The following is an 18,586-nucleotide window of genomic DNA, read 5'->3' on the forward strand; positions in this document are numbered from 1 at the left end:
CACCATGTACATTGATGGTGCTATATAAATAAATAATAATAATAATAATAATAATAATAATAATAATAATACCTCTCATGGTTGCTCCTCCAGCTGGTGATCTCGCTCCAGAGCTTATCTCTTCAAGGGCAAATCCTACACCTGCAGTGGGAAGCGATGGCTCTTCCGGAGGAGAGCGTCCCAACAGGCTGGCTGATTCTAGGCTAACATGCGCAGAGCGAAAGGAGGGTGTGAGAAAGTCAGCTCAGCTCACATTGCACCAGAAGCCACCTCTGAATCAGGCTCTCTGAAGTAACAGCTTTGGGAAAAGGCTTTCTGTTCTCCTTGATAGGACAATTGTCTCGCTTAGTTTGCATAGTTTTGCCTAAGGGAAAGTTTCCAAGAGGCTAGACTCTCTTCAAGTGGGAAGAGATGTTAATTGCTTAATAAAGGCTCTGTGGTTTACTTAGCAGGCCTCATCGTTTGTTTCCCATCGAAAGCAGGAGTTTCCTGAGAAACGCGACAGCAGTAAGTCGTTTGGTCACCAATTTGTTCACTGCCTCTATACTTCTGTGCCCTGTGTGCCTGTGCCAGAGATGGATGCAGCCATCGTGGGGTATGTGCTCTGCCCTTCTGGCTTCTTCTCTTCTGCCAGCAACTTCGTACATGGAGTTCCTCACCCTGCCATTGCCCTACAAACTTCCTTCTCTGTTGATTTGACATTTGTTCCCTTGGAAAAGCAGGATGAATCCATCTTCTGCAAGCCTCCTTACAGAGAGCAAGCTCCCTTCCAGGTCTGGCACAAACAAGACATCCGTCACCGCCTTGTGGTGGAGCTATGCAGTCTATGGTGCCTTCTCCCACCCCGGCTGTTCTTATCCGTTCTCCGTTTGCTAGGCAAACATAATCTTGCCTTCGCTGATCCAGTTTCTCGAAGAACTCCCCTTGGCTAATCATGTGGCTGCTAGTCCCTGAGTCCAACACCCAAGTCAGATTATGCCCTTGAGCTTTGGTTACCTCAAGGCCAACCGTTTTGCGAAGGCTTGTCTCTCACTGCCCTTTGTCTCCCTCTTGTGGCCTTTTTCCAGGTAGTGTGTCTTGGCTCCACACTTGTAACATTCCTTGGTCCTTGCCTTGAGGGCTTTTTCAGATTCCCTCGTGGCCTTTGTCCTGTTATGTGAGGCGTCAGCCGTGTTTTCCATCCTGCGACTCCACTCACTGATCAGCCTGGCCTTCACGTAGTCCAATTTTAACTCTGCTTCCGGGGGGGGGGGGCGCTTCTAAGGCTGTTATGAGGGTTTCATAGGAGTCGTTTAGGCTGCACAAAATAATGGCCACAACATCCTCTTCTGAGACCTCTGAGCCAATTTCCCGTAGCTCTTCAGCCACTTGCAGGACTGCATTTATACGGTCTGGCAAGCTGGCTTCTCTTTCAAGCCTCATTCGAAACAACTTTCTCTTCAGAAAGAGCTTTGCATTTATTCTGGCAGGCTGATGCACTTTCTGCAAGGCCTCCCAGGTTCCCTTGGCTGTTTCCTCATTCCTGATGTGGAGGAACTGGTCATCTTGGACTGACAATGCAATGGTTGTCTTTGCTTTTCTGTCCCCTTCCACTAGCACCATTTCCATCTTGAACTTCCATGTCTGGTACTTCCTGGTGTCCAGTTTTGCCATGGCTGCATACGTGTTGCCTTCAACCATTATCCCACACTCCGAGGTTATTTTTTCTTTGTCTAAGCAGTACTCACAGTTCCTGAGTGATTCTTTTCACAGGCTATTCTTCTTTATCTGCATCCTGGGCCCATAACCAATTGTTGTCCGAACCGACATGCAAGTAGCCACAAAAGAAACACTCCAGCGGTGGTTTGAAAGAAGCTTTACTTTAGGGATAAGTAACTTTCCATCCTAGGATAGGATGGCTCAGTCCAGCCATGTCGTCAGCAACCCATGAGGCAGGGAACAAGAAAAAGAAGAGGGAAGTAGAGGGAGGAGACAGGAAAGGGGAAAAACAAACAGCCCATCAATCTCCTCCCACCTTGTTCAGGTACACATTAACTCTTTAGCTCCAGGTTCAGTGACCTGAAGCCTGAGTTCTGCTAACAATGAATATAAGCAAACTTTTACACCAGTGTGGTGTAGTGGCTAAAGTGTTGGACTGGGAGTGGGGAGATTCAGGTTCTAGTCCCCACTCAGCCATGGAAACCCACTACCAAACCTACCTCAAAAGAGTTGTTGTCGTGAGGATAAAATGGCGAGGAGGAAGATTATGTACACCTCCTTAGGTTCCTTGGAGGAAAAAAAGGCAGGATATAAATGTAATCGTAATAATGATGATAACAACTTGACAATTTCTAATTCAGCCGTGTTTTGTTGAGAGGTCATCCTTTACAGCTTCTTTGTTGAAGAATGGCAACTTTCAGTTTGAAGGAGGTGGTCTGGGATTACTGGTATGGTTTCCCATTAGTTTCTGAATATTGTCTTCCTGAAACAAATATTATAAAGGGTATTCTCAATACTGTAAGGGGTACTCTCAATGAATGCCTAGTTCATACTGAGGTTATAAATCTGTGTGTGGTCTTATGAGTTGGATTTTTTTTTTAAAAAATAAATCTGCATGCAGAAAAGTTAATATTAAAGGAAAGATAAAGCTAAGACCCATATTTCAAAGAGATCTTGTGATTTATGTGCAAGTAATTTTTATTGAATGGAAGAACATCCAATCACAGGGACCCCATCTGCCATTAGTAGTGCAATCGAACTACAGTTCTACAACTTCATGGAGAAGTAGGTATTGCAACCCATTTCTACTTACGTCTAGTTGGAAATTACACAGAGTTCAGTGGGATTTATTCCCAGGTTAGTGTATTTAGGATTGCGCCTTCGACTCTAGCATCTTTATTCTTAAGCTATTTGGTTTTCATTGGAAATTTTCCCTGTGAAAACCCTATGTAGCAGAGTTTTTATCGTTCTCTTAACACTGCTTTCCACCCTTCAAAAATGCCAGTTGAACTATTCTTGGAGAAAACGGCTTGAAGGTTGCAGCCTTTTGAAGTTTGATTCTAGTTTGGCAGTACCAGATCGCTTTAAATAGGCGGCTTCCTAACCCTGCCCCATGCTTGTGAACTGGTATTGGAGCACAGTATAACTAACGCAGGATCACCCTGCGTTAGTTATACTGTTGTTGTTGTTATTATTATTAAATTTATTTATTTATTTGTATCCCGCCTTTTGCCCAATGCTGGGCCTAAAGGCGGCCTTACAAATAAAACATACATTGGGGGGGGACATAAACATTTAAAATACACAACAAAATTATAAGACATTAACATAGATGGAGGGCCAGATTATTCTCCAAAGGCCTGCTGGAACAAAAAGTTTAAGCCTGCTTCCGAAAGCCCATCAAGGAGGGAGCCAGCCTATCTTCCCCGGGAAGAGAGTTCCAAAGCACTGGAGCAGCCACCGAGAAGGCCCTCTCCCATGTTCCCACCAAGCGCACCGTTGTCTGTTGTATGTGTGATTGCTGCACAAGACTCTTAGGAATTCTCAATGTTGTAGTTGTCTCTCTTCTTTAAATCCTACTAATGTACCTTGCACTTGCTTAGTCCTTTTGTTTTGTTTTTAATGTGTGTTTTTTAATCTTTCCCTGCTGGTGGTTTTTACTCTGGTTTTTATTCTGCTTTATACTTTTACAGATTTATATTGTTTATGTTTTATTTTAAGGTTTTTATTTTTGTTAACTGGCAAAAAAAAAACCCAGTTCCCAACTATATGACATTAGGCCATAGAATTTGGAAAGCAATAAAAAAAGCTGCACAAACTAATGAATAACAAAACTGTGGAAACCGTCAAAAGTGGAATATGACCACTTTCTAGTGCACTTCTCTAATTTGATACCAAAGGCATCATATGGACAATTGCAAGAGTGAATTTAAAATAATATGTGGTCAACAGTTAGTGTAGTCTGTAAATATAATTCAATAAACGGTATTTCATTCGGTAAAAGCAAATTTCCAACCTTTTGCTAAAAAGCCATATAAACAATCTACAGCACCTGCAGGACCATGAAGTAAATCATCCAAGGAAAACCCTAGCATGATGAAGCAACATGAAATTGCGATTTATTATGAACTAGCATAAGATACATTGCCAGTTCATATCGGTACCTTTTCACCCTGAGTCCATAGGCTACTGTCTCACGGCTGTCCATAATGAGCATTCCTGGAGGTACTATGCGCCCCATTAATGTTCTAAAAGAGTTTTAGAAAGCACCATAAGTGTTTCAAAGATAGGTTTGTTGCAAATGAGGAAGGCAGTATTATATAAAAATAAAACTTTTACTGCCTCAAACAAACATTGCTTCTAACTAACTTCTCTCCAGCCCTGACTGATTCCTGAGAGTGCTGAGTCACTGACTGCTGTGTCACCTCCTGATTGGGCGAGTATTCCTTCAATCAAAGTCTGTGTCCCTGACTTCCTCTTCCATCTAACTTCCTGTGTGTCTCACTTAGTTCTACCTATTGATACATCTTTCCTTTTTTTATTCTAACCAACAATACATTACAACTCCCATTTACCCCCCAAAAAAGTTAAACATAGTCTTGTAGATGGTGTGGCTTCTGTACCAGGCGACCTGCTCGAGTTCTTACTTGTTTTGCTATAGGAGATGTAGTTTCTCTGGGGTGATAAGCGGTATCATGGGTATCCCTAGGATGTGAGGACATTTCAACTATCTCCCCAGTCTCTCTGGCAGGGGATTCCGAATGACCTCTTGCCTGGAGGCCAGACTATGAAGTGGGTGCTCTCTCCTCCTGGAATTGCTGTTCTTGGTTGTGGTTCTGCACACCTGCATTTGATACTAGTTGGCTGCTCCTCCGCAGATGTCTACGGTTTCTTCTGAAGACTTGACCCTCTGGTGTCACCACCTCAAATGACCGTGTGTTCACTTGCCTTTGTACTTCTGCCTTTCGCCATTCCTTGTTCTCTTGCCCTGCTGGCTGAATCCAGATTTGCTCCCCACTGTGTAGATCAGGTAGATCTTTGGCCGACTTATAATAATGGGCCTGTCTAGATTTTTGTTCTGCTATAGAGTCAGCTCGCCTGTTAAGGATTTCTGGCTGCAGCAAATTTCCTCACATTGGAAGTAAGGTCTTAGTTCTTCGACCCATGAGACTCTGAGCTGGACAAGCATCCAAGCCTTGTGATGGGGTGTTCCTGTGGTCTAAGACAGCTAGATATGGATCTGTCCCAGCTTTCTTGGCTTTGACCAAAATACGCTTTGCTGTCTTGACAGCTGACTCAGCTTTCCCATTGCTCTGGGGATAGGCCGGTGATGATGTCTGATGATCAAATTCCCACTGTGCTCTGAAGGCCTTAAATTCTTCAGACACAAACTGAGGGCCATTGTCTGAAAATAAAACATCGGGTATTCCATAACGGGCAAAGTGTCCTTTAAGCTTTCTGATAATTGTTCGAGATCGGGTATCTAGCAAGGAGTCTATCTCCCAGAAATTGGAATAGTAGTCCACCGTTATGAGGTAGTCTTTGTCTTGCAACTTGAATAGGTCTACTCCTACCTTTTCCCAAGGCCTCCTTGGAATCTCATGTGGGTGGAGTGTTTCTTTTTGCTGTCTGTCACCTAGAGAATTGCAGATCTCACATTGTGCCATGTAAGTTTTCAGCTGATTGCCAGGCCAATATACGCATTCTCTCGCTCTCCTCAGACAGCTCTCAATTCCCATGTGTGAAGAGTGTATCCTTTTCATTATGTCCAAGCGCATTGCTCTGGAATGATAGCTCTGTTTGCCCTAAAGAGAATTCCATCTTGCACACTGAGCTCCTCTCTCATTGAGAAATAGGGTGTAGCTTCCACTGGTAGCTGATGTTTGGTCTCTGGCCAACCATCCAGGACAATGCGTTTAACTATCTGTAAGTTGGTATCCTGCTCTGTGCCTTCCTGTATTGCTTGTAGGCGTGGCCGTGAAATGGGTAGATATTGCAGCATATTTATTGACTCTATGTCCTTTTCAACTGAATCATCTTCACTGGGCTCTGAGAGATATGCTCTGCTTAATGTGTCTGCCATTACCAGGTGCTTGCCTGGATGATATTGGATCTGTACATCATACTTTTGCAATCTCATCAACATCCTTGAAGCCTCTTTGGGGCACTCAATAATGGTTTCCGCACAATGGTTTCCAGTGGCTTGTGGTCAGATTGGACATGTACTGTCTGTCCAAAAGTGAGCTGGTGGAAGCGTTCCATCCCAAAAAGGACAGCTAACAGTTCTTTTTCAATTTGTGCATAACCTCTCTCTGTTTCTGACAGTGCTCTACTGGCAAAAGCAATTGGTTGTTGTTTTTGTAAAAGGGCCGCTCCAAGCCCCTTTTGTGAGGCATCACATTGTAGGACTAGCTGTTCTCCTGGGCTGTAGTACTTCAGTACAGGGGTCTTGGATATAGTATCCTTAATTTTATGAAATGCTTGCTGATGACTCTATGACCATTCCCATTCTACTTCTTTGTGTGTCAACTGTCTGAGTGGCTCACAGTCAGCTGCTAACCCTTTACAAAACTTCGCCAGGTAGTTTATCATGCCTAAGAATCGTTGCACACCTTTCACATCCTCGGGTCGTGGCATCTCTCGGATTGCCTTAACTTTTCCAGGGTCCACCTTCAACCCATCTGCAGTCAGCAGGTGGCCAATGTAAGGTACTTCTTTCAGTCTTAATCTGGCCTTATCCTGATTCAATTTGATGTTCCTCTCTCTGCACCTCTCCAGAAAATGGCACAACTTTTTGTCATGATCCCTTGTAGCTTCTATTATCGTATCTCCTTCTCCCACAATTAGGATATCATCTGCGATTATCTTCAGGCCTGGGATGTTCTCTAGCTCTTGATTCAACCTGCGTTGAAACACTTCTGGGGCAGGGCTGATGCCCATTGGCATTCGTAACCAGCGGTATCTGCCAAAAGGGGTTGCAAATGTGGTCAGGTAGCTAGATTCCTTATCCAGTTCTATGTGCCAAAATCCATTTTTCACATCAAACACTGAAAATACCTTGGCTTGTGATAGGTCACATAGAACATCGTCAATGGTTGGCAGGGGATAATGACTGCGTTTTAATGCCTTATTTAAAGGTTTAGGGTCAATACAAATACGGAGCTTTCCAGAGGGTTTCCGTACAATGACCAAGCTGCTGATCCATTCTGTGCTAGTCTGTACTGGAGCAATTATGCCTTTGCTTTGAAGGCTTGCTAGTTCCTTCTTCAGTGGTTCTGCCAGTGCCATAGGAACTCTCCTTTTAGGGATCTTTACTGGTTCTACTGAAGGATCTACCTGAAGTTTCAATTTCCCTGCCAAATGTCCTTCCCCTTCAAAAACATCCCCAAAATCTTTCAGTATTTTCTCCATAGTCCAAATCCTGGACTGGTTCTGCTCACTGGCTTGTACAGCATTCAGGATGTTCTTATGTTGCACGTGAATCAATTGCATAGCTTGGACTGCTTCGCTTCCTAGCAGTGGTCTGTGGGCATTCCCTTCCACGATGATGAACTCTAAGCGATAGAGTCTATTATTCTTTGGATTGCGAATCTTTAGCCTGCACTTCCCCACAGGTTTCAGGGTACTGCTATTGTACATAATGAGCAATTGGCCACATGGTTCCAGATCTGTTTCCTTGTCTATTAGAGCTAATGGCAGCACATTGCAGGTGGCTCCACAATCCAGTTGGAAACGAACTGGGTGTTTGTTCAACAACATAGTGGCAAACAATGTGGTGGGGTAGGTTACCTTCTTCCCTGTATTCCCCACTATGTGGGCATCATGATTCACTGGACCCAAAGTGAGGCTTAAAACATCCTCACAGTTTTCAGACTCATCGCTTTCATTCTGTATTGTTCTCACAGCCAGCCTATTAGGTTTCTTCTCACTCTTGTTTCATTTTGTTTAGGTATGCAGTAATCATCCAGCCCTTTTACTAGCTGTTGCAGAGTAGAAGTTGTACTAAACCCAAGAGTTTTGCATATCTCTCTCCCCTTTTCTCCAATCAGATAATATAATAACTTTACCTTTTGCTTTTCTTCCTCTTTTGTGAAGGCAAGATCCAGGTACAATTCAAACTCCTCTTTCCAGTTCTGCCAAGCTTGAGCCAGATTAGGCCCAGTGAAATCCAGTGATGGGGGGGCTTTCAAACTTCGCTCCATAATCCAAAATCTCAAGCTGTTTTGTTGTTGTTGTTGTAAATGGGTCCTGTTAGACTTCTGACACCATGTTTCAAAGATAGGTTTGTTGCAAATGAGGAATGCAGTATTCTATAAAAATAAAACTTTTATTGCCTCAAACAAACATTGCTTCTAACTAACTTCTCTCCAGCCCTGACTGACTCCTGAGAGTGCTGAGTCACTGACTGCTGTGTCACCTCCTGATTGGGCGAGTATTCCTTCAAAGTCTGTGTCCCTGACTTCCTCTTCCATCTAACTTCCTGTGTGTCTCACTTAGTTCTACCTATTGATACAATAAGGACAACTTATGGGTAACACTGCACTACCTAATTCCATTAATATTTTACTTCTGTAGTTCCCTCATCCAGTTGAATGATTTGCACACTATTGCAAGTAGATCTGGTTTCAGTGCTCAAAACACACACTGTGAACTAGAACACTACATAGCTGTACATGTAAATTTAAGTTAATCTCTTTCTCCCTCCCCCACTTGAGTTGTCTGGTATTAGATTTCCTTCAGAGCTTTCCTGGTGTTCCTTTTGGTTTCAGACAAAAACAATCTTAGATTAACAAATTTATTATGGCATAAACTTTCATGGATAAGAGACCACTTCATCAGATGCATAAATAAATATGTGTGTATGTTCTGTGTTTTAGAGTTTTAAATTTTGTATACTTGTTTTTACCTCAATTTTAGAATTTTTGTAAACCGCCCAGAGAGCCCTGGCTATGGGAGCGGTATATAAGTGTAATAAATAAATAAATAAATAAATAAATGTTATTTTCAGGTGATATGTGTAGAGCGGAGGCAAAAATGGTCCAATGACAATGAAATGCAAAAAGTACATATTTTTCAAAGTGGGTTTCTTGCCGCGACACAGGTTCTTGACAACAGGCCTGTCCGTGGACACTCCCTGCTCAAGCTAAGCGCCACCACTTTAGGAGCCTGAGGTGAGGGACAAATGCCACCTTTCTACAAACTATGTGGAGAAAGGAGATAAACAGGAATAATTTCAGGAATAAAATAATGCGCTGTGAATTATATGTGCTGACGGTGAATTAATGTCAGAACGGGTGTTATATGTATATAACACCAGATGATAAATGCCAAGGAGACACATGGGATTTTTGTGGTAGTAAAACTGAATAAAAAATTATTTCAACGTTCACAAACTTTGTTTCATAATAAAACTTTTCAGACCCTTGTTAAAACCTCTCATCCAATCCTTTCTCTCTTCTCATACATGCTTTCCTTTCTCTCATACCTTCACTCTTGAACTTTCTTTATTATCAGGATTGGTTAATATACACCAACTGACAATCTGCCCACTACACTCAAAAGACAACCCTCTTTACCCTGAGCCTCTAATTCTCCCTCAAACCAAAGTACTTTAAACACACACACAAACACACACACACACCCCGATCCCCTCAGTCATCCCCTTATATATCCTCCTCCCCCATCCTAAGATATTCCATCTCCACCCACTCAGGTCAACATTCTAAACACAATAGACTTACAAATCTTAAACATACATTAGGGAACTGACTTGTGGGGTTTAATGCCACATTCTTCTGTACAGTATTTGTCTCTTAGCTCAAAGAAGAGCTGTGGTATGTAATATAGAAATGATTGTAGCCTTAATGTTCTATTTTTAACACCAGTCTTCTAAATAATCTTGACTTAAACAGCAAAGAAGGCATGTGACTTTCAGTAGAAATCAATTATAGTTTCTCCTTCTGAAAGCGACTGGTACCATAGAATGGGATAGATTGTTACAGCGAATGCTTGCTTATGGTCTTGAATTGTCTGTTAATGTCTCTTTATAGAAGCTAATCCTTAGGCAATGATTTCCCATACAGAACTCTTGAGTGTTTTCAATAGAGTTGCTTTGGAGCTTTGGAAAGGTGACCCCACCCCCTTCTTAAGGGTGTGTGTGTGCATAAATAGAAAAAGACAGAAGCAAAGTTCAGGTTGTCATGCAAGCCTGGGGATCTGGAACTAGCCATGGTGTGTATCACATTGTGGTACACACAATATGGTATAGTGGTTAGAGTGTTGGACTGGGACTGGGGAGACCTGGGTTCAGTTACCTAGTTGGCCATGGAGTTCAGTGGGTGACTTTGGGCCAGTCTCTGACTCTCAGTCTAACCTACCTCACAGGGTGGTTATGAGGATAATTTTTATTTATTTATTTATTTATTACATTTCTATACCGCCCAATAGCCGGAGCTCTCTGGGCGGTTCACAAAAATTAAAAACATTCAAAGTATAAAACAACAGTATAAAATACAATATAAAAGCTCAACCAGATGAAAACAGCAGCAATGCAAAATTACAAATTTAAAACACCAAGTTAAAATTTATTTATAGACTGTTAAAAGGCTGGGAGAATAAAAAGGTCTTCACCTGGCATCTAAAAGCATATAATGTAGATGCCAAATGAACCTCCTTAGGGAACTCATTCCACAGCTGGGGTGCCACAGCAGAGAAGGCCCTCCTCCTGGTAGCCACCTGCCTCACTTCCTTTGGCAGGGGCTCGTGGAGAAGGACCCCTGAGGATGGCCTTAGGGTCCAGGCAGGTACATATGGGAGGAGGCATTCCTTCAGATAGCCTGGCCCCATACCAGCACTTTGAATCGGGCCCGGACCTGGACTGGCAGCCAGTGAAGCTGGAAAAGGACTGGCATGATGTGGTCTCATCGGCCAGTCCCTGTTAGTAACCGCACTGCCCTGTTTTGTACCAGTTGAAGTTTCTGGACCGTTTTCAAAGGCAGCCCCACATATAACGCAATGCAGTAATCCAAACGAGAGGTTATCAGAGCATGGATAACTGTAGCTAGGCTATCTCTGTCCAGATAAGGGCGCAGTAACTTATAAAGTGGAGAGGAGAAGGGTTCTGTAAGCCAACTTATGTTTCTTTGAGGGAAAGTGGGGTATAAATGTAACAGACAAACAAATAACTGAAAAACATTCTGTGGAAGGATATAATGGTGGGAAATTTCCACCCTGTATCTCTGGGCTACTATCAGTCACATTTTGTATGATGCAGTGGTATGTGTGATGGGATTGCCCTCGCTGCACCCAACCTCCATCCATGCATTTTGAGGATCTTGCCTACACAAGTAACTATGGGTATTCACTTCAGTGCCCCTAAACTCTCTGCCCTCCATTCTTTAAGAGTAGAGATCACCCTTTTGGAGCCTATGCAGGTTGGAGGGTATGCACATACTGTAGGCCACTGTGCAAACAGGAACTCAAACACAGGACGGTTGGGTGTAATGTGGGGGCAGAAGTGATCGCTGCATGTAGCAAACATTGTCTGCACAAAGGTTGAGTTCCTCTTTAAGAAGGCTGTCAGGGATTTCCCCACCAGGTTTTTACTCAAGAAGTCACACTCTGAAATTGTTAACAAGTCCCGGCCTGCTTAGGCCAGGAACTCCCCGAAGAGGCTCACCTGGTCCCTGACTTATCTTTTAGCACCAGGCAAAGACCTTTCTTTTCTCTCAGGCATTTTGGAGATGTAGTTCTAGATTTTTATGACTGTTCTATCAATTTCTGTGCTGTTTGTTGTTTTGCATTGCATTTTATTCTTTTAAACATTTGTATTGTATTTTATATTTTTAACTGTTTCTATGGCATTTTAGTGTTTTAACTGTTTGTAACCTACCCAGAGAACATTGGTTATTGGGCTGATTGGAAATGTAATGAATAAATAAGCAAACAAACCAGATCTTATTCCCTTTGCAGTCTTCTTTTGTTTAGTTCGGCAGGACACTTCACATATATACCCAGATGATACTGCACTCTAAGGCTCTGTTCACATAACACTTTTCTCAATGGTGGTGTAACAACTCCACTGTGAAGTTAAAACCATCACTGAGAAAAGTGTTGTCTGGAGGGAAAATTCCACCCCACCCTAAATTTCCACACTGTGCAGAGGAGAGTTCCTGCACAACAGTTGTGTTCCATGTTGTTTGAAGGGCTCCATGGAGTTTCCCAATGGCCATGGAGTTCCCTGGCAAGAGCAGTGAAAGGAGGGAGTGCTGCTCTAGGAGAGCCGCTGGCGTTGGGGTTTTTTGCAGCAATGGCTGATGGGATACTATTGGGAGGAGAGAGGGCAGAGGAACTGTCAATCAAACGCTGCATTGACTTTTACTCCACTCCACAGGCTACACCCACACACAATGGTGGAATTATAACATGTTGAGTGGTGAGTAGAATCATAGAATAGCAGAGTTGGAAGGGGCCTACAAGGCCATCGAGTCCAACCCCCTGCTCAATGCAGGAATCCACCCTAAAGCATCCCTGACAGATGATTGTCCAGCTGCCTCTTGAAGGCCTCTAGTGTGGGAGAGCCCACAACCTCCCTAGGTAACTGGTTCCATTGTCATACCCCCTACAAACTCCACCGTTGAGTGGAGTTTTCCCACTGAGTAAAGAAATGTGTGAAGTGAGCCTAAGAATTGCCAGTCAAAATTTTAAGTTCTGAATATTAGCTTAAAAGTCTTGATCAAGAAACCCATAGTATTGGCCTGGTGATCTTGTTGGATCCAGAAGAAACTACTGGTGCCACTGATCGTGAGCTGTTAGTGACATGCGTAATGATCCTGGCAGCTATCTGTGGCATTTTGCGCCAATGATCTCACTTGTGCTTGGCAGAGAGCTCCCAGAAGTTGCAAATGGTCAGTTATTTCCTTGGCACCTGCTTCTAGGTTTCTTATTTCCACCTCTCCCAAGAACTTTGCATTAGCTCTGTTGGCTGTGAACAACTAGGAAACTTCCTTGACCATTTATTTGAAAAGCTTCATTTTGAAATTACAATTCTCTTTTAGAATCCAGCAATTGCTGACATCTACACTGAACATGCGCATCAAGTTGTGGTTGCCAAGTATGCTCCCAGTGGCTTCTACATTGCATCTGGAGGTATAGTTTAATATCAATATGCATACAATGCAGTGCAATATTGCTACTACCCATTTTTTCCAAAAGAAGTGTTCAGTTATCTATGGCTGAAATTCTATGAGCTTAAGTCCATTGATTTTGGTATGCTTCTGTATGTACCTCTGTTCAGGGTTAGGGCCTGCAGCATTATTTGTGCTTGTTACCATTGAATGTGTGGGTCTTAGTAGTGTAACCTGGAGGCTATGACACTGAGGTGCAGAAAAGTCCCTGGTATTCACCTTGCTACCCTTAGGCAAGCCACTCTTAGCCTCCACCAGCTATGTGAAATGTGGGTTTACCTTACCAGCGTGTTGTAAGGGCTTGAAAGAGAATGCATGTGAAGTGCTTTGAATATTCTAAAGTGATATATAAGTGTCAAATAGAATCGTGGCTAGAAATGGCTGTATAATTGTTTCCAAATGGAACATAGTTGTTTTGAGCCCCAAAACAAAGTCTCTTTGCAAAATCTGTAGCAGTTTTCCATTTGCCACCTTAAAGAATTAAAAATGGCAAGGGACTCCTTTTCATACACTGTCTTAAACGTTTGTCCTTTATTTTTCCAGGAAAGCAATGCTTCCAAATATACTGCCTTGTGATATCTAGTATAGCCACAGCTGTGCACATTTTGCATTAAAAAAATGAAGCTTGTGACTCTTATAGATTATGCAAATTAAGCAGTTTGTCAGAACGTCATTCAATCCCCCAGTTTGTAACAAAATGGTACCAACAATCACCAGAAAAAGTCAACTTTTAAAAGAATTGTGCACCTGGTACCATCCTTACTTTGCACTTCTGTAGCATTGCTAAATACATACTATCTGGATATAAAATGAATGACTTTAGGTTCAAATCTCAAAAGAAATAGCATTAGCACTCAAAAAAGAGCGCCCATTAACAACTTCGGTTGGTATGCCAACTACGCCCGTTCCTGGATAGGAATAACCTAGCCATGGTCATTCATGCACTGGCCCTACTGTAACACGCTCTATGTGGTGCTACCCGTGTGTGGTTCGGAAGCTGCAGCTAGTGCAGAAAGCAGCAACTCAATAAACTAGGGTGCTCATGGGGACACCTAGCTCTGCCCACATAAAACCTGTGTTAAAAGAACTGCACTGGCTGCCTGTTAGCTATTGAGCCACATACAAAGTTATGTTGTTATCCTACAAAGCCCTAAACAATTTGGGACCAGGATTATAAGGGAACAGACCGCCCTCCCTTATATACACACCCAGACAACAACTACGATCCTCAAAGATGGCCCTACTGGCCATTCCGAAACGAATGGAATGCTGCCATGAAGAACCTCAGTGGCAGGGCCTTCTCTGTGGTGGCACCCACCCTCTGGAGGGCCCTCCCTCGTGCGGTTCAGGAGGCAAAAAACATTTCTTTTAAATGTCTCCTGAAGATATGCCTTTTTACACAGACTTTCCCTGGTCTTTAATGTAGCTGGTTTAAACCATGCTACTTAACCACAAAATGGTTATGCATTCCATTAACCATTTTGTGATTAAGCAGCATGGTTTAGCATGTTGTCTGAATGAGGCCATTGCCTTTTAAACTTCACATGTTCTCAAATTATACTTATATTTTATGGTTTTTTAATTGTGCACTGCCCAGAGAGTTTTGGCCGATGGGCAGTATAAAAATTGAATAAATAAATGAATATACAATTAACTTCAAGGGAATCTAGGTATTTTCCCACCATTCTCTTCCCACTAGCTTACTATCTACTTGGCCAACTAGCTTACTATTTACTTGGCCAACACCTAACTTTTTCTACACCCAAAAGTGAGGGTAAGTTAATAATAACATCTAGTGCATAAGCAAAAGCAAATGGGCCCCAGGCTCAAAGGGGTTACAGTCTAAATTGGTAGACAAATAACTTTAAAATTAAGCAAGCTTTTGACAGAAGTGTGCTTTCCACAAATTCAAAATAGCAAAAACCTCATGATTGTAGAAAGAAAAGCAAACATTTTGTGAGAGATCTTATTACCTATCCTAATTCCCATCCTGTTTGACTATTTATCACAAGGGATATGTACGTCCTTGCAGATTCCTTTAAAAATCCGCATAGAGGTATTTTTGCACTAAAGAGTTTATTTATTTACAATATACTATTCCCCAAAAGATTTCAGAGTGATGAACAACAAATAGAATAAAATAATATAAGGAGGAAGGAACCTCTCGTGCAAGCACTGAGTCATTACTGACTCTTGGAGGGACGCCAGCTTTCACTGACGTTTTCTTGGCAGGCCTTATAGCGGGGTGGTTTGCCGTTGCCTTCCCTGGCTGTTATTACCTTTCCCCTAACTAACTGGGTACTCATTTTACCGACCTTGGGAAGATGGAAGGCTGAGTTGACCCGAGCCGGCTGCCTGAAACCAGCTTCCACTGGGATCGAACTCAGGCCATGGGGAGAGTTTCAGCTGCAGAAACTGCTGCTTTACCGCTTTCTGATAAAACCTGAGTTCTGGTAAAATCATGGCCATTCATTCAATGAAAGCTCCCTGAAACAACAATGTTTTCAGAAGGCGCCAGAAGCAATACAACATGGATGCTTGCCTGACCTCCAAATTTGTCTTGCTGAGTTTGGTCAGAATGAACATGATCCCGTCAACTGAAAATAGAAAATGCATTTTTGCCCAAACTCCGTGCCAGTTGCAATCTCTGATGGGCAAAGCAGCTGGCCTGTATAAAGAAGGGGAATTGGCTTGGCTGGACAGTGGCCTCCTGAAGTAGTCTTGAGCATGGTTGGACGTCATTGGGTCATGTCAGTCATTGAAGGCCCTGTGTATGCATGGTTTCCAAACTTCATGCGTGGTGGGGTAGGGTGGCATGGGGGTAGGCCTATCCCCTGCCTCGGTTGCTGCTTATGAACAGCACTGGCAATGTAAGCGGCCTGACCCTTTGCTTATTCCTGGCTTGAGCAGTTGCCTTGGATTACCTTGCTGCGGGGTGGTGCATTTGGCCCTGGCCGGCATGGCACTGGTGTATGAGCCTGTGCTTCATTCCAATGGAAGGCACAGGCTCAAGTCCATTCTCCTGGGATTCTGTCCTAACTTACTTAGCCTCACAATATATAGCCAATCCCATTGTTTAACTTAAAACTAACATTGCAAAGTGATGTGAAGCTTGTTTTTGAATAGCATGAAACTATGTAATGAAGTCTTAAAGGTAAAGACATTTGGTTGATATGTTTATTCTCACCAATAAACTTTCTAGAGATCTCAGTAGTGGGTAAAATAGAAACATTGCTGCTGTCTATATACAGTATTTTTAGAAGCACCTTAGGAAGTGACCACCTCCTTATTAGACTTTGAAATGCTGTCTGCTGCGCAGTAATGGCAGGTTTCACAAACAAGGGCTTCAGCCTCCATTGAGTAGGCAGAAATTACATAGATCAGGAAATCCAAGGAGGAGATTAAACAAAGTTTAATTCAAAGTTAGAAAGATGCCGTCTTAGTATACCAGTGACTTATGGGGTTTTTGTAAAGGCATTTGAAAAATGAAGTCTATTTTGCCTATATTCAGGACATTTGTATTAGAATTGTTTTTGGAATGTTTTGCATGTTTTTGGAAGTGGACACGCAGCCCCCAGCATTCCTGGCCATTGGCAATGCTGGCTGGGGCTGATGTTGAAGTCCAAAACATCCCAGGTTGGGAAAAGGCTTCTCTGCTTCTTATGTATGTTTGTGCTGTTCATAAGGTATGTTTGTATTTGCTTTGGTTTTTTAAGTCTACTTCCAAAAACACCCAGGATCAAATATGTCCTGAATATAGGCAAAATGGACTTGATTTTCCAAAAGACTTAGTAAAAGTAATGAGATAAACATAGCTAAACATCTTGATTTGTTCAAGTCATGTACAAGCCAAGTTATGTATAAGATTATAGCCAACAGTGCCTATGGTTCAACGTCCTGAGAGAATTGTTCCAAAACTTTTCAGATAGCCACTATATCATGGTAACTACAGTTTGTTTAAAATTCTAGCACTTGTGATGTGCACAATGGCAAGCTCTTTAGAACTGGCATGCCTGTGAGTGTGACAATTTGATGGTCATGCAACAACTTAATCTTTCTGGAACCATGACTTTATGACAGATATCTCCGGAAAACTTAGAATTTGGGATACTACACAGAAGGAACATCTTCTGAAATATGAATATCAGCCCTTTGCAGGAAAGATAAAAGATATTGCATGGACTGAAGATAGCAAGAGGCTTGCTGCTGTTGGAGAAGGACGAGAAAAGTAAGTGGGGAAACAAAGTATTAATCAGTCTCTCACATTGCTGCAGAAGAACTTAGCTCATTATTGTGTTTTAATTTCAAGATTCACAGTTAATAGCTATTCATTTGATAGCTTAGACATCTCTTAATAGCATACATCCTTGGAAACAGGCTGCAGAAGCAAAGCATGCATTCTGAAATGGCATCAAGCAGCAATAACAAGGGTTCGCTAGTATTTTAGTCTTGGGCAGAAGGACCTACAATCCAAGGGTACCTGCAATTCAAGCTCCTTCTTCCTCTTGAACTCCCAAAGTGCTTCTTAAAACATTCCCTAAGCTTAAAATGCAGCTGGTGGTTGGTATGAGGACTTCTTTTTTAAAAACAAAAAACAGAAATACAGCTTCCTGGGGCATTCCAGTATTTCCCCATATAATTGTATCTAAGACTAAAGTTGTTTTTTTAAAGAATTCCTGTGTTTGGGGTTAGAGGAAAGGGGACAGTCCTGTTGTCTTTAAACATAGTCACCTTTTTATAGCCCTGTCTCGGCTTTAAAGGATGTTAATATGATCTGATCATTGTAACGAATTCTGTCCAGTTCGTAGAGCCTCTTCTATTTCAGAAGCTGAAAAGATCTGTGAAGAAATGGAGTTGTCTGCTGCTGTGCCAAAGTATGGTCTGAGATGCATTTATTTCTAGAAACATCAGAACTGTGATTTGTTCTGTACCTTTGGATACTGTGGACCTATTGGTTCCCTTCTGAGGAGCCTTATTAGTATGAAGAAATGTGCATATTTTTTCTTGCAGCATTCTTACCCAAGAAATAGGCTCCTATCAATAACTTGAGGAGTTAAGAAGTCATAACTATGTCAATACTTCGAATCATAGAATAGTAGAGTTGGAAGGGGCCTACAATGCCATTGAGTCCAACCCCCTGCTCAATGCAGGAATCCACCCTAAAGCATCCCTGACAGATGGCTGTCCAGCTGCCTCTTGAAGGCCGCCCTTGGTCATTGGTTCCATTGTCATACTGCTCTAACAGTCAGGAATTTTTCCTGATGTCCAGCTTTAAAGATGTCACTGTGTAAATCAACCACTGTGTAAATCAACACAGTAAAATCTGAATTGATTGACACAGAGAACTCACTTCCTTTTTTTGCTGATATATATAATGCAAATGGAATTTGTTTAGGAGCAACTGCTTGGTTAGGGTTAAATAA

The 18,586-nt window shown here is 42.3% G+C and overlaps 1 protein-coding gene across 1 annotated transcript in view; it reads left to right on the forward strand.

Moving 5' to 3' along the window:
* Positions 1-18,586, forward strand: part of WDR1 (WD repeat domain 1) — a 39,284-nt gene that overhangs the window by 7,257 nt on the left and 13,441 nt on the right. Inside the window, exons 3-4 of the mRNA XM_063135613.1 lie at positions 13,035-13,125; positions 17,244-17,391. Of these exons, the coding sequence (XP_062991683.1) occupies positions 13,035-13,125; positions 17,244-17,391 (239 nt within the window). The remainder of the gene's footprint in view (positions 1-13,034; positions 13,126-17,243; positions 17,392-18,586) is intronic.

The sequence above is a fragment of the Elgaria multicarinata genome, chromosome 10 (genome assembly GCF_023053635.1).
Source record: "Elgaria multicarinata webbii isolate HBS135686 ecotype San Diego chromosome 10, rElgMul1.1.pri, whole genome shotgun sequence".
In the NCBI taxonomy this organism is placed as follows: domain Eukaryota; kingdom Metazoa; phylum Chordata; class Lepidosauria; order Squamata; family Anguidae; genus Elgaria; species Elgaria multicarinata.